Source organism: Epargyreus clarus, unplaced genomic scaffold (genome assembly GCF_041222505.1).
Source record: "Epargyreus clarus isolate Ecla_fem2 unplaced genomic scaffold, WU_Ecla_fem_2.2 ptg000014l, whole genome shotgun sequence".
NCBI classification, from domain to species: domain Eukaryota; kingdom Metazoa; phylum Arthropoda; class Insecta; order Lepidoptera; family Hesperiidae; genus Epargyreus; species Epargyreus clarus.
In genome coordinates, this window is record NW_027332222.1 from 6,546,464 (window position 1) to 6,563,330 (window position 16,867).

A 16,867-nucleotide genomic window follows, 5' to 3' on the forward strand; every position below is an offset into this window, starting at 1 on the left:
AATATCGTCTAGCATAAGTTTCCTAACTAAAGTAATGAAATAACAAGTAGTCGTTGATTTTTACGTACACAATATATAATTATTTGAGAGTTGTATGTATTTTGGGCGTGTGTTCAAGCAATAAACGCGCCAAAAGATTCTTTGAAAATATCTGCGTTTTAAACGACCATTTTCAAGTGTTCATCCGGAGATTTATCATAAGTATTTAATCATTCTCCAAGAAACTAGACGGTCTCGCGAACAAAAGCTAGATGCATATGTGAAGCTACATGTACGTGTTGTTCTCATTCTAAAGCTCTGCGAGGGAAGCGGGAGGAAACGGGAAACAGTTGGATTAATTTGCGAGAGAAGTCGTGGGCGGACTTAATGTCTCTTTGCTCTGATACCGTGTGTAAGGGTTGTTTTAAGTAACGCGGAGTATAGATTTACTTTCCCTTGTTATTTTTCACTCGCGATACCAATTTTGGATGATCTTACATGCCTAGGTAAACTTAGGCAATTGATTTAATGCATAATCATAATTTCGAAACGATTTAATGAAGTTGGCATTGACTTAAGTAGCTATTGAAACAGTATGTATAAAATTGTTGTCAGTAGCTTCTATTAATGAATAGTTCATCCTGTTCATATGTACGGTATAGATAAAAGTTATGAATTAATAATGTATTAGATTAAATGGTAGTAGAAATTGGCAACATTAAATAAATAAAAATCCTAATTAAAATAAATATAATTGCTTACAATTTTAAAAAAGGTTTTTTATATATTAACTTTTAAATTAAAAAAAAAGATGATAGTCACATATTTGTTCAATTCAAAAGGTTCATTCAATTATTCAAATAATTTATATGTAAAATATTTCGATTCTCATATTGATTAAAATGAAGTGATTCTTGTTGCAATTAAATAAAAGTTATAATTTAAAGACACGGTACAATTATCTGAGGCATCATACAGAATGATAATTGAAATTAAAATATGAGTAATAATATAAATATATCCGGAATAATTTAATTACGAATCAAATATGCTTACAGTATCGGATGATGGTCACTGATTTCTTTTTTGGCTACCTGGTTATTACGTTCGTATAAAACTGACTAAAAAAATTGTAAGAGCGTTATGTTTTTTACATTTATAGCGATTTATAGTGAAAAAGAAATTAAAATTAATAATTAACCCTAAAACCTCAGATGTTAGGTACTTGATAATAGAAATATAGGTCAAGATTAATTTGCACCTTTTTACTAAATTACTAATATATAGGGATTGCAATAATGCGTTTGAGATGCAAACGATATTTTTTCGATTAGAAAATTACTTTACCGATTGATATAATTCATACTTTTAATACAGATATTATACGATATTTAAGTGATTACGAATATGTATAAGCATAATTTACTGCTTAAAATTATATAATACAAACGTATAAATAATAAAAATCCTATCACATTTCACACAAATTGAAAAATAAATTAAAAAGACTATATTTTATAACAACCGTTCGCGGCTATTACTGTAGTCTAGTCCTATTACTGTATACTAGTCTGTTACGCTTCTATAACATATATCATTTAAAATATTTCTTCATCATTTAAAATATTCATTTCTTCATTTAAAATATTCATTTCCATATTCTTTAATTTAATTTAAATTAATAATGGTATGTGTGAAATTATTTTCGCGACATCACTAGTAATTTTATCATTAGCTATGTACTCAATGCTTAATAAGGCATTGAAAGATAAGTCGTTAGTGTGATTCAATCAGAGCGCTCTTGAATACTCATTATCTTATCGATAATAATCGATAATAAGTGTAATAAAATAAAAAAGTGATCACCCGATTCGATACTATGAAGCCGGTATCGTGTCGGTGTCATAGTATTTGGCTGAGTTATGCAAGTCCCACTGTGCTTTGAAATCGGACACGACCCACATTTTTCTGGCGGTAGACGTAACTCGAGTGTTGTGCACTGTGCTATGCACTCCGGAGTGTCAACATAACCAATTTACTATTTCGCTGACTGGCGACAATAGTCTATACATGTAAAATTATGAAATAAGTTACTTGAACAACGCTCGTTGCATGTACTTACTCGTACTTCATTTAAATTTGAAAACAACGATCTAGTGCTAGCAGGTTTTTAGATTTGTTAAGGAATAGAAACTAATTATTATTTATGCGTCACTCTAAACATATTTTAAATAAATTATATTTTAAATCGACTCAATAGATTAATTATATATAGATTCAGGAGTTAGTTTCATTTTTTGTTTAAATTTACCTTTAAGCGCAGTCCTTTTACTTACATACGAGTATTCATCAAAGGATGTATAAACAAAGTTAAACGTAAAAACGCGAATAAAACCCCATGCTTAAGCTAGTTATTATGGGGCATGATTGTAATGTTTCCATTTTTATTGCAGAGTTGGCCGTACGTAATATTTAAGTAGGTAATTCTCATTGTGCTACCGGTTATGAAATTTATGACGATAACAATATACGTAGGCTTTTTATGCCGCAGATAAATTGCATTGCGGCGCTTTGTTTAGCGTTTCAAACTTAATAATGTTCTAACGTTCACGCATAGTTTTTTTGCTCCAAAGAAACGGCCTGTTTAAACTGTTCAGATTAAATTAATTACAGCCTTGTGTGACATACAAGGTATGCTATTTACGGCGGCCCATGCGCACAATGTTAATGGTAACAAAAAGTGGCCCGAAAGGTCATCGTTATTATGTTACACATAATACCTTTGACTTAATCCGTTTATTGTAAAAAATTAAACCGTGTCCGCTTAAATATAAGTCATTCAGAAGTTTGTTCTATTTTTGTTATTAAAACTATTTTAGTAGATATACTGTAGGTACTATATTTTTTTTGCTCTTGTTACGAATAATTTTGGCCAAAAGTTACTCGAAAAACATATTCCGTTTCCATACCAAAAAGATGAGGTCTTCAGTATCCCAAACGTCTAATGTTTGAAATTAAAAACACAAAATCTAAAGATATCATACAAAATCATTTATCACATACAATTATGTACGGTATAATATTGAACAGTAACATTTAATAGATATGATTTCGATACGCTGGATGTTTTAATATCCGAGAGGAACGCCGGCGCGCTTCGCCTCGTTTCGTATGAACATCTTATTTCCCGTCGCCTATCTACGCGATCGACAGAAATTGATTTGTCGTCGGTTCGCTGATTGACACTCGAATGGAATAGAAAATGAGAATGAAAAGAAGCAGACACATGTATTGGGTCGAAACCCTTAAGAAAGATTAAAAAGGCAATCGTCAAATCGATATTGCTTTTCTATGTATATCTAGTACGGGTTACTCGATGATACAGATGATCTATATTATTTATCGGTACTTTGTTAGGTTTGGTCTTGCAATATTATTTATCTCAATTTTTTGTTTATTATTTTGATGTGAAACATCTATAGCCGCACGTAAAACCTGCATATTACTTTTACAAAATAATGTCGATGTTTCACATCTGCCAGGCGTCCCGTGACGGCTCACATTTTTTTTTCTCATCTTATATCTATTTTTCAGGGCAGATTATTTAATTGACTGGTTTGAGATGGAAAGGCGCACACGGCTGATAATTTTTAACATATACACTACAGAGCATATAAATATTCACCTACCTACTCATGAGAAAAAAGCAGCCGATATCACGGTATTAAATAATTTAAATAAAATCTGTGTTAAATAAGTATTTCATAAGCCACAAAAATTTCGCACACATCCGAGAACGTACGAGGTGCTTGAACCTGCATGACATTATATGCACAGTAATCCAGCGAAATTAGATCTCCATTTACGTTATGCTCATAGTATGACAGTCAATACTGCTGACATAAGGCTGAATAAAATATAATAGTATTCACGTATTCATGAATGTAACAAGTAATTTATTTAAAAAATCAAAAACCCGACTGCACCAAAAAGGCTGAAGTAGAATTTCCAAAAGCAGTGAAATAGGCATTTCATTATTTTTATCCAGAAAGCCAAATACAAAATGTGTAAAATTCCAGCACGCTTAAGTTCAGCGGTTTCCCTTTGCGTTGATCTCTGGCACATCAACTCTCTCATTTAGTCAGACAGCCATCTCGATGTGTATATACGAGTATTTATGTCTAGTACATATATACTCGTATATACTGACCCGGCAAACGTTGTGTTGCCATATAAAAAAAAATGTTAAGGATGAACAACCCTTATCACTTAGGTGTTAAAAAATAGATAGTGGCCGATTCTCAGACCTACTGAATATGTATATAAAATTTGGTGAAAATCGGTGAAGCCGTTTCGGAGGAGTACGGTAACTAACACGAGAATTTTATATATAAGATATATTATATAATGTATGTGTAATCTCCTCTCAATTTCCTTTATTTTGACACCCTACTCGATAGGTTTGGTTAACTTTTTTAAAACGTGTTACAATTGCGCGAAAAAATTCACAATTTACGGTCTATAAAATATATAACTTCAGTAAATCAAAGTTTCGGTCATTATTTTACCTCGTTAGAGGTAGCATTTCATTATTTTTATCCAACAAGCCTGATACAAAATTTCATAGTGTTTGCTTCAAAATTGACGATAGTTCAAATGAACTTTTAACCCTTATTTTATCCTCTACGGGGTTGATTTTTCGGAGGGGGGTAAATAAGTGCGTCCTTGTTCCTATACAGAAAGCCAAATACAAAATTTTATAGTAGTTGCTTCAAAATTAAAGGATTTCAAAAAAACTGTTTTCCCCTATTTTACCCTCTTAAGGGTAGAATTTCCAAAAGGCCTTTCTTAGTACTTATTCAAGCTATATAGAGAACCTGTGTGCAAAATTTCAGAGCTATAAAGTCCTTGGTTTAGGCTGTACGTTGATTTCTGAAAAATGAAAAAGTCATTTAGTTAGTCAGTCAGTCAGTCACCTTACTGTTTTATATATATACAAATATGTTTTTATAATCTCCGTTTAATTTCCTTTCATTCGATACCCTACTCGATAGGTTCGGTTAACTTTTTTTTTTAAATGTGTTACTATTTCGCGCCAAAAATCCGCCATTTTGATTTTTTTTTACTAACACCTATCTAAGGACACTCGGGTCATTGAGACAAATATAGTGACACTTTAACTGTTGAAATTCATCCAGCCGTTTGTTAGATCGGATCAAATAAAGAAAGACAAACATACAAGATACGCGCGAAAAACATAACTCTTCCTTGGCAGTCGGGTAAAAAGTAGCCGTATGTTATAATAATATTATTCGTAATAAATCTTAATGCAAATGTCGTTGCAATGATTATTTATCAATGTTTTCGGAAATGAAAGTTGTAAAAACGGTGCATGGAATTATCAATGTTTCATCATCATCATCATCAACCCATTACTGTCCCACTGCTGGGCACGGGTCTCCTCTCAGAGTGAGAAGGATTAGGCCATAGTCCACCGCGCTGGCCAAGTGCGTATTGGTAGACTACACATACCTTTGAAAACTTTTTTTTTTTTTTTTTTTTTTTTTTTTAAAAGATTTCTCAGGTATGCAGGTTTCCTCACGATGTTTTCCTTCACCGTTTAAGCAAGTGATAATTAATTTCTAATACGCACATAACTTTGAAAAATCAGAGGTGCGTGCCTGGGATTTGAACCTCGGACCCCTCGAGCGAGAGGTCGAGTTTCTTAACCACTAGGCTATCACTGCATATACTAGGCTATCACTGCATATTTATCAATGTTTATGTGTTGTTTATTCATGAAGGATTTTTAATGTTATATACCGTTTTAATGTTATATACCATTGATAATATACCATTAATTGAAAATTTAACTTTATGTAAAATTATTTTTAATTCTGTTTTGGGGCTAGAACTACAAAGATAGGACAGAATTCATCAAAATGATAAAACTCTTTACGTCGTGTATCGTAATAAAAACTGGTTATCATAGCGTTAACAAATAACACTGGACTTTCCTTTTCGTTGGGATTTTAAAAGATTGTAGCACATTTGTCGTTTCGTTCGAACAGCGGAATGGGGTCACCGTCGCCGTAGAAAGCTCGTATCCAAGATTTATTCTTGCCGGTTGCAATTTTGGGAATATTTCCAAATATCATCCTACAGTCTCCCACTCCATTTATAATTAAATTTCATCATAAAGACGTTGACAACATTGCTGAAATTTCAGCGCAGTTTGTTAGAATGCATAAAACAGTTATAATTAGAACCCTGAGGACAATACTTGTAAAATAATATAAGAAATGTATGTATATCGTTAATAATGTGATGACAAGCGAATAATTTAAATGTAATTTTACGTAATATTTCGTTAATCAGATTCATTATTATTAGAAAAGCGGGTGAGAATGACAGAGTGGTGAGGTTTAACACACAAAGTCTTTGGCGTACAAAAATATTTAATAAACTTAGTAAGATATATAATATAATAATATTTTTGTTATTCAACGTCTTCTAATAGTTAATTTAAACGCAAATGCTGCGCCATTCATAATGCTATTATATCTTAAAAAGCAGACAAATATAAACATTTCCAATAAAAAGGAATTTATGACGGACGGAAACATAACTTGCGACGATTATGAAGCCGTTAAACGAAAATATACGAAGCACATTTAAATTTTCATTGCACTAGACCTATATAATAGTATATTTTATTAAAATGTGCATGCATGATGAAAGTTGTTGTTAAATGGATGACATAAATATTGACAAAGTTAATGAAGCTGAACCGCGTAACAAATGGGTTATTACCAACATGAGCCAATTTGAGTTGATTGAAACAAAAATGGATGACCACGACCGCCAATTAGCGGGCGCACAGGTGTTTGTTTCGTATTATTCAGCGAAAAAAGTGGAATTATTTTATTTTTTGGTCACCCGATTTTTCATTAAAATCCTTTTAAAACTTAATATGAGCTCTTTGCAAAGCGTTATTAACTTTAACGTTGGTAATATTGTGGTCGGAACAGTAACAGTCAAGTGGTATAATTTATTTATCAGTCTCAGACGCTGTGTCAGAAAAGTTTTAAAGTAATATGTGTTAGGAATAAATCTATTTACCAGCCTTAATGGATAAAAAAAATTGCAAAAAATTGACAATTGCAAACAATATTCTCAAACGTATATGAAGTCTTTCAACCAATTCTTGATTAGCGTTGTCGTATTGGTGCTGTATGACCATAACCCACTATTTTTATGGAGAGATCCCTAGCCTTCAGTGAAGAACTTCAGTTACTTAGGATATTGATGATATACGTATGTCTTGTACCTGCTTGTTCAAATCTTATGGATGTGACCATAATATTGTGGAATGTCTAATATTGCATTATCCCTTATTTATAATATTTGGTATAATATGTGGTAGATTATACATTTTCGCCTACAGTTAAGGGAAATAGCTCTAACAGTACATCGCTTAAAGTCACTGAACCAATTTTGCCAATAAATGTTGGATAAATTAATTCAATAGTACTGCAATTGGACTCGATGTCTTTTCTCACATGGGGGAAATACCTATAGAAAAAGGAAGAAGGAAAATAGTGCCCAAAATAGTCAATTAATTTTTGCTTACATCATGCCATAAATTTTGACGGAATTACCGCCCGGTAAAATACGTCTTTGAATTTATTATTATACATTTGTTGGTATTTTTAAATGTAACTTGTACTTCCTTATGTTTTTATCTTCGTACAGCTCTCGTGCTTTGGTTATGTCCGCGCTGATTTACGTGAAGTATTCTAATTCAGCCCAGTGTTTTTTGTAACGGTCACCGAGGCCTCGATCGTGCCGTGCAGTGACTTGGTGGTTCCGTTGTTCGTTGTTCCCTACATCATTACAGTTAGTCTACGTCATTAGTAAACGCTCGTTCATTTGTCATATCGCTTTATTCAGACACACATTTTATCCTTGAACTATTTTGTCTACACTTTCAAGTTTGCGAAAACGTAGACAAAATATTTGTATGCCGATCAAGTATGATTTATCTATAATAGAACAACGTCGTTTATCGTGTTTCGAGCTTCTAATAATTTGGTATAACGTGCATACCGCCAGCTAAATGAAATTGGTGATTTCACTTTGTTAAAGTAAAAGCACCTCTTAACAAATTTTCCTTTTATACGTTCTTTATCCTCGTAATAAATTTGATACCAGTCTTGTAGAATATTTTATAATATTATGTTGATGGTGGTACTTGATCCTTTGAAGGAGGTTTATTGTATAGCTTTTCAAGTCTTGTTAACCCGTGTAAACAAACCAAAATCCGGAAGAGCAAAGTCGTGTGCTACAGAAATTAAATTTAACAAAAAGGTTGCTCAAATTTAAGTACAAAGGACCAAGTTCCAAAAGATTTTTTCGGCCGTCAACCTTTTAATTATTTGACATATACATGGTAGGGTCTCCTTAATCCGTACTTCCTATACCTTTATGAAGGGGCAATAAACGTATACGACTGAGAGCGATTTCCTCACTCGATGTAATTATATTAATGAGCTCGATATTTTCTTTGTCCAGCGCGAGTCTATTGTCGTAAACAATTGATCTGTATTCCGTGCTCGGAGACGTGCCGCGGCAACTCATTAAACATGCGTTGTTTGCGTTTGTCGGCCACCGTCATTGTTTGTGGACATGTTATTGTATCTCGCTATGCCCTCAATAATATATTCTGTACTAGCTGCCGCTCGCGCCTTCTCTCGTACTATCAAGATTTAAGTACCTGTAAAACCGTTGGCTTACTCACTATCAATCTTCCTGTTATTTTAGCTAAATAATATCTAATTGTGATCACATTTAATCATTTTGTATACGTCTACTAGGGCACTTACCAATTCATATCTTTAATTTTTTTTCAAATTGGTCTTAAATCGAATTTACCACAACTTGTATTCCACCTGTATTAAATACTGGGTAATCGTTGAGTCCGTAAGCAGGCACGATAAACACATATCTCACATACGCTTGACAAAATTAAATTTTGTTCCGCTAAATAGGTATTCTTTCACGTACCACGTAGCTTTTCCCGTTTTCAAAACGTCTGCTTCATTTACTTTTCGACGTAAAAACTTTTAAGTAAAAGGTTTCAGCTGTCATTGTAACGTCTGGAGAATTCACGAAAGTAGACGCTACGAATTCCTGTTTAAATTTTTGTTAAAAGTTAAGCTTTTATTTTTAGTTCTTTTTTGGATAAACAAAAATGGGTACCGTCAATATTCTACGACTATTTAAAATATTTTAATGTAAATCATGCTTTTAAATATTTGCCGCGTTTCACTGCATAGTACGCAAAGCTAGGAATGTTGACATGCAATTAACATTACTATGCGGTTATTAACATAAATATATGCTAATTTCTAACCTTTAAGTTACCATATTATAGGTCGTGATCGTGACTTTTCTATATAAAGAAATAACGTGTTGAAATAAGAGCAAATATAACGTCTCAATACAATCTGGTCTGCACGTCTGATTCTTTGCTGATGTTCTAGAAATTCCGCGAAACATTGTACAATTGAATATATAGTTACAAACTACTGTCTTTAGATAGTCGCTAGAAGTTGTAACACAGAGCGCTGTAAACAGTTCTTTGTGTGAGATAAATGTTTATTTATTATATTATACGTATATATTTAGTTCTGCTTATATGAGTGTTTAGATAGATAGAGTATTTTACTTTAGTTCAATGCATGGCTAAACCATATTTCTAATTATAACTGTTGATTAATCTGTATTGATTATTCTTTTCTCTTTATAGATATTCAGCAACATTATGAATTCCACCCCATAGACCTCGTTTTAAAATTTGTATTTTGGCTTGTTACCATTTTCCAATATTGGTAAAGGATTTTAATATACAAGAAAATAGAGAGAATAATAATGAACAAGGTTTTATTATAATGCGGCAGCCGCAACTACACATACACAATCGTCTCCCGCAATTCCATTATGAAATAACTTATGAACAATGTGGTTGTGTAAATTATAAATCCTTTTCAAAAACAATGTAGTTTTTTTTAACAAATACGATGCTATATTATCATAAAAACAAGGCTACCAAACAACGAACAAGTAGAAAACCATAAAACAGACATAGTAACAGCGTAGTGACGTGAGATAAACACGAAATAGTGGTCACCCACGCTGCAACAAAATATGAGCGATTGTGCGTGCTCTATCTCCACAGCCTATTACCATAAACCGCATAATGTTTTAGCCGACATGTTTTCCATTAGAATATTAATTTAAATTATCCTATTATTACCTATTACCTACACACCAACAATTTTCCAGATTTTTTGAATAGTGAATATGTCTTAGCGTTATTTAATGTGATTTCGGAATTTAAAATGACTTGCAGTGTTCGAGTTAATAAATAATACTGTAACATACATTTATATACGTCTCTTTTTGCTTCCAATAGTGCCATCCATTAATTTTTGAAAAAAAAAATTACCATTTTTTGACTAAAGCCAATTTCATTCCTGAAAATTAATGGGACTTCTTGTTTATAATTCTCTTTTATCTTCTATTTAAATACCCGGGGCAATATATTATTAACGGATATAATATATCTATTTTTAAATGCAATTGTGTCGGTATGTGTATGCCTGTTTTATTACAACCCTATCTTAGTAGACAATGGCTTCATTGTTCCACTGATTCCATGCATGCGCACATACGGCCGACCTTGTTGCTGAGTAAAATCTTTGAACTGGGTAGTTCAGGTCGTTTTTACACGACTGAATCTGAAGGGTATTGTTTTTCAGTTGTAGGTATGTTGATTTTTTTGCCAGTAGCCTAAATGGCTTGACTGATTTTGAACGATGAAGTATCGTTACAATTCTCTTTGTTAATATACCAGGAGCCTATGCAGTTAACAGAATATTACTAGGCTCTTGAAATAAACAAAAACAAAATTAATTTGTATTTGGTACTCGGCTTTTCAAAATAATTATTTATCACAAATCAGTTTTAGTAAATTCAACATTTTTTCTTAGACTGTTCTTAGAAAATGGTTTGTTTTAACATTCATATGAAGCTTCCACAAAGAATTGGACTGTTAGCAGATTATGTTTGTTTGTACGTACCCAATAAATTTTCCTTCATGTATTTCTGACACAAAGCGAAAACACTAAAACATCAAAAGCTTTCGAGAACTTCCTCAGTGTCTTTCGTAGAGATAATTAGGGATTATGAGGAAAAAAATAATACAACTGTTAATAACAGTTTCTTGAAATACATTTTGTCTGTATCAATCGTATATTCGTATCTAAACCGAATGATATAAAATGTGTTATTTTACTTAGGGACTTTTTTATTTAAATCTGTTTGATGAAACGGTTGACTCAAATTACGCACAAAAAAGTTGCTATTCCGGTACCATTTTTCTTCCTACGATTCCGAAACTATGATATTCTAAATGTTGTAGGTAATCCGTGAAAGTACATCTGTTACTTCTCTAACTTCTTCATCTCAAACAAATCTAACAGCCTTGCAAAGGATGTCGAGCACATCTAGTTAATATATTATTATGTACAACGCATTACATATTTGCTAGCCAACATCGAGTTGTGAATAAATATCATCTATTTACTTTGATACAAGTGTGACTATTTGCTCGTGTAAAACAATAGATTCTATCAACGGCGAATCGAGCTTATTGTGAAGGGGTCGGATCTCGTTTGAGGTTAACCTCTATATACAGCTTCAACCGTTATGTATTAGGTTATGTCGCTATAGTTGGGTGGATGCAGGACGTACGCTCGACGTAACAATGTGGCTTGCCTTAGACGAACCGCGAGAAGAAACCTTTTTATCGTCCATTGCGTATCAAATGTATGATTCGCTATCCTTGGCTTACATACACTGAGGCTAAAGATACGTTATTAACTTTCTAATACTTATCACACACGGACTTTCAAGTTCACGTGGAGGTTACCTAATTGAGCGTTGTAAATATTCATAATTCCCGCTTTTAATTGGGATGTTAGGTTCGTCGGTTCTATAATTAGTCGTTTGTTTATATTTATAATAACGCTTCGTTGCTCTGAATGAGTGTCAATTAATAAACCCAATTGAGCCGCGACCTTGATGAAGTATCTCGGACGCCTCACTGATTGTGTTTTTCTAGCTATTTCAAGCGAGCACATGTCATGAGAACGAATACGACGGGCTTGCACGTCATCAAGAGACAGTCGCGTCTGGGCGATGTAAATAAACTCGTTTGTGCAAGCAATAAACGACAAAAAATCTATATCGTTGTCAATTGCTAACTTGTTATAGGAAAGCTACGAGACATTTTGCATAATCGAATATTTCTACACTTAACACTGGTGACAAGTGGTAATCAAAATCATATGTTATATCAACTATAGTTTAATATAACACTATATATAAATATCTATATATCTTTTGTCTATACAAAAATTATAATAAGTATAATATTATATGGCTCCATAATGACTTAGTGTGTGTTGTCCAAATCCAAAGTAGAACGATATAATATTTCCTGGGCATCCCCTGGAGACACCCTTTGGTTTATATTTCCAATGTTGTGACATGTAGGTTTTATGCGAAACATTTTTGAATCTCCATGGAATTCCAATGTCTTATACATTTGAGAAAACAAAAAGAAATTTCATTTAGAACGGATTAGGTAATAGCGATTCATCTTATATTGCGAACGGTGAAAGACTATTACCGTCAAGTTGACTGTGCAGTAATAGACAATACCATTGGTTAATAATGAAATCAACCGCGGTAACCCGAGCCCGGCTATTTATACAGAAGGCGGTGCTCGTAACTTTCCCCTCGCGCGAGCCGATGACGACTATGCAGTTACGAAAGCTGCACCACCTGCTTAAAAGGCATACCGTTGGCACTTGTCACTGCGGCTCTTCAACGAGTTAATACGTCTAGTCATCCCGGTTTAATGACAGGAAAGCTTGTTCGAATAGATTTTCTATCGTTATCGCCGTAAACAGCGGTTACGAGCGTGTATTATTAGATTTTAAACTACCCATTGCCGTTCACTTATAAGGCAGTACTCTAATGTTTGTTGTTTAACATTCGTCGGTGACTTTTATACCTCAATCCTATTTAAATAACGGTATAGTTCATTTCTATAACTAATAATCTGTTTTGTCTGATTACTGACCGCTATAATTTTGTCACGGGACATAAATTACTGTCATCGGGTGCAAGTTGGATATTACTTTTGACATTGAAATAATTCGGAAGTTAATTTATAATTTAAGATTAGCCAAATTGCCGTCGCGAGCAAGGTTAATGCCAAGGTTCCGGGCAATAAATTTAATAATATGCTTTAATTTGCAAAAGTTTTGTGACATATACCTACAGTTTTATTATTTTCTATAAATCAAATTACAGATATGATATGACATGATATTAGAAAAGTTGATTGTACTGTTTGCTCTAATCTGTTATTTTTGAGGGATTTTTTTTCTTATAGTTTGCATGGACGCTTCCTCGATCCTAGTAAAAGTTTCTTATGTGGAAAAGTCTTCGGAAAAAAATAAAAATACTTTATAATTAGGATTAGGATAATGCCACACAAATTGTCGGAATCGATGCAATGTGTATTTTAAATTAAATTCAATTTATTCCGGTGCAGATACTCTTTCCGTAAGATCTAAAAGAATACTAATGCCATTCAAGTCTCCGAATCACACTCGTGAAAAAATGCGGAGCCCGTAACTCTGATTCGTCATAAGTGAAGTGATAGTGACTGAGTGCTGTGTTGTTGTGACGATGAGTGGCAGTGAGCCGACACTGACGGAGTCGCCGGTACCGTTGGCATTGGCCAGGCTGCAGGGCCGGCCCGGGCGGCTGCCGCGCGGCATGCGCACCCACCGCCCCAGCCTGCAGCTCGCGAGCTTGCAGGAGGCGGTCGACGAGACGCCTCGACGATTCAGTGAAGAGAATTACGCACCCGACACCGACGACGACGAGGCCTTCACCGATCCAGTTTTCGTTCCTCGTGCCTCCCCGTCCGCATCTAACGGTCGCCGAGCTTCGGACGCAACTTTCGCCGAGAGATACAGAAAGCTGACGGAATTCGATGGTCCGCCGCTGGACGCGCCCCGCCGAGCCTCCCTGGCCGTGCCCGTCGTGTCGGACGGGTTCGGACCTAGTGACAAAGGTCGCAGGCGCTCGTGGGCGGCGAGGCTGCAGCTCGAGCGCAAGAAGCGGCGGAAGTCCGGTGGCAACGACACCGATGAAGAAAGCGATATGCCCACCTATATCCGCCAGAAACGACCTTCTTGGTGGAACGTTTTCGTGCCAGATAACATGCTGAAACACAGGTATTACAAGAGTTAATTGTAATTTTCATTAATTTAAGTCGTCTTTACTATGTTGGTAGGACTTGATAGACCGGCCCGAGCTTCACGGGCAGAACTTAAACTACCTCATGAATTATGAATTAGTCGCGCTGTTGAGATATTTTAGTCATGGCAATATCCACGTCTCTGTAGGTACTAGTTGTATGTATGGGATTAGAATGGAAATGTGTAAATACAGTACCATGACACTCGACCTCCTTGACCTAGCGCTACAGTCCGATTATAAACCTTTATATCAAATGTTTGTAGTTTTCAGAGGCGTTTGATTTCACAATTAAATATACATACTTGTTACAAACAAAAGTACTAAGACGATTGTTTGAAAAATATTTTTGTGTCTTACTAAAAAGGCTACATACAACATGCAATCGTATGACGTTTGGCCTACAACCATAAAGCATTCATTTTTTGTATGGACTGGATATTTTTTTGGTTTATATGTATTTATAACTTATTTTAATTACCCAAATATATTCGTTTTTGATTTATTCACAAGTGGATAATTTAGCGTAATGATGTTTAAAGTACGATATTTTTGTAGTTTGTAAGATTATCTATACACTGTTAATTTAGAATGCCAGTAAACAGAGTTAGGGATTAAAATTTGTTAACATTTCTTGTGAACGTTTACTCCTAATTCATTGTTTCGAATGGACAGTAAAACCTGGGTCGATGTCTTTAATTAAGCAATCAGTTAGTTCTTTCCTATACTTTTGACACCTGCACACGATAGTATTCGTTTGTGACAAATGACGTCTGCATGGCCCAGATTTATAGCTGACATTACACCTAAAAACCATTATCTTGTATTTATTTAGTTGCTTTCGTCAACGGCATATATTTTTTCACCTAGTAACTGTTTACTCATAAGCAGTGATAGCCTAGTGGTTAAGAAACGCGGCCTCTCGATCGAGGGGTCCGAGGTTCAAATCCCAGGCACGCACCTCTGATTTTCAAATTTATGTGCGTATTAGAAATTAATTATCACTTGCTTAAACGGTGAAGGAAAACATCGTGAGGAAACCTGCGTACCTGAGAGATTTATAAAAAAAAAAAAATATATATATCTCAAAGGTATGTGAAGTCCACCAATACGCACTTGGCCAGCGCGGTGGACTATGGCCTAATCCTTCTCATTCTGAGAGGAGACCCGTGCCCAGCAGTGGGACAGTAATGGGTTGATGATGATGAACTGTTTACTCAGAAATGGAGCTGTGTCAGTGACACTTCAATTAAAATTCGTCCCCTTTTGTGGAAACGAATCGGTACTCGTTGTTTGTTTTAAAATTTCATAGACTTTAATAATCAATGTCGTAACGAAACTATTTTGTTAGTTTCAACTTTTGACAGTATATCGTATGAATTGATTATTTCTGATGTCACTCGTGTTATTATTTCATTCGTTTGTTCGTGTTTCACTTTTCTAAAATTGATATATCATTCGTATTGAAAGCCAATGCAATTAGTATATCTGAAAAACAAAAGGTTAACCTGATACATATTCTTGGAACATTTCATCCGTGATTATATTGTTGTTATCATTAATATTTATAGTGATATCTTTATTATTTATAGCGTCTTCAAGGATGCGCTATATGTTTGGTCTCGAAAATTTCCGTTAACGAGAATCATGTGGTTCTGTGTGCGCCAAGGAAACTTTGTCTCGTTATTTATTTTCTTACATATGTTTATGATTGTTATGATATGTTTATGATCTCAGTTATCGTTGAGCGAACGTTATACATTATGTAGGTTTTGAGTCTTCGGTGCCAGACGATAATGTTGAAGTTATCAAAGTTAAGTTTTACACAAACAACATTTATGATAATTTAGGTAAAAATAATTTTGCATTTTATTATTCATTAAAGGTATTAAGAAATAAGAATCTCTTGTCAAATGATAAAAGTACGATAAATGAACTCTTTAAGTATGTTGTCTATTTGTGTAGCAAAAATAATAATAACATAAATCCTTCTAGTTTTCCATCCGTGATCATTTTTATCAGGCGGTCAACCTTCTAATGTGAATTGTGAAGAATTCTATCAGTAGGAAGCTTTAGAAGTTCCTAAGTAATTTTCCGATTCCTACGACGAGCTATTAGAACATAAATAAAGGTTTAAATCTAATCTTGAATATTGTACATTGCTTAGCATCTAATGTCCGACTATATATGGTAAAGATGGAGTGGTAATGAAACAGCAAGACCTTCTGTAAGGATCGCGACACGTTACGCCATAACAAAAAATGCAGAACGCGCGTCCTTTGACCACGTGCTCAATGCTAATGCAGTACAAGAATTACTTTGCAATAATTAGACATGGATACTTGTGAATGCAGTGGCAGAAATAGACACGATGACCGCGATGTGCTCGTCAAAGTTTATTTGCTTTGGTTAGCCGACAAGGCATACATTAAACTCAATGGTATGACTTATGATAATAAATGTTAAACACACTACGATGCATATC

General features: G+C 34.2%; 1 protein-coding gene across 15 annotated transcripts in view; it reads left to right on the top strand.

The window, feature by feature from the left end:
* mtd (TLD domain-containing protein mustard) overlaps window positions 1-16,867 on the top strand; it is a 162,732-nt gene that overhangs the window by 48,025 nt on the left and 97,840 nt on the right. For 9 of the 15 annotated variants that reach the window (XM_073079706.1, XM_073079686.1, XM_073079691.1 and 6 more), the window contains exon 2: window positions 13,670-14,360. The exons of the other annotated variants lie outside the window; for them this stretch is intronic. In XM_073079706.1, coding sequence (XP_072935807.1) covers window positions 13,807-14,360 — 554 coding nt within the window. In that variant the 5' untranslated portion in view covers window positions 13,670-13,806. The remainder of the gene's footprint in view (window positions 1-13,669; window positions 14,361-16,867) is intronic. 15 annotated transcript variants of the gene reach the window in all.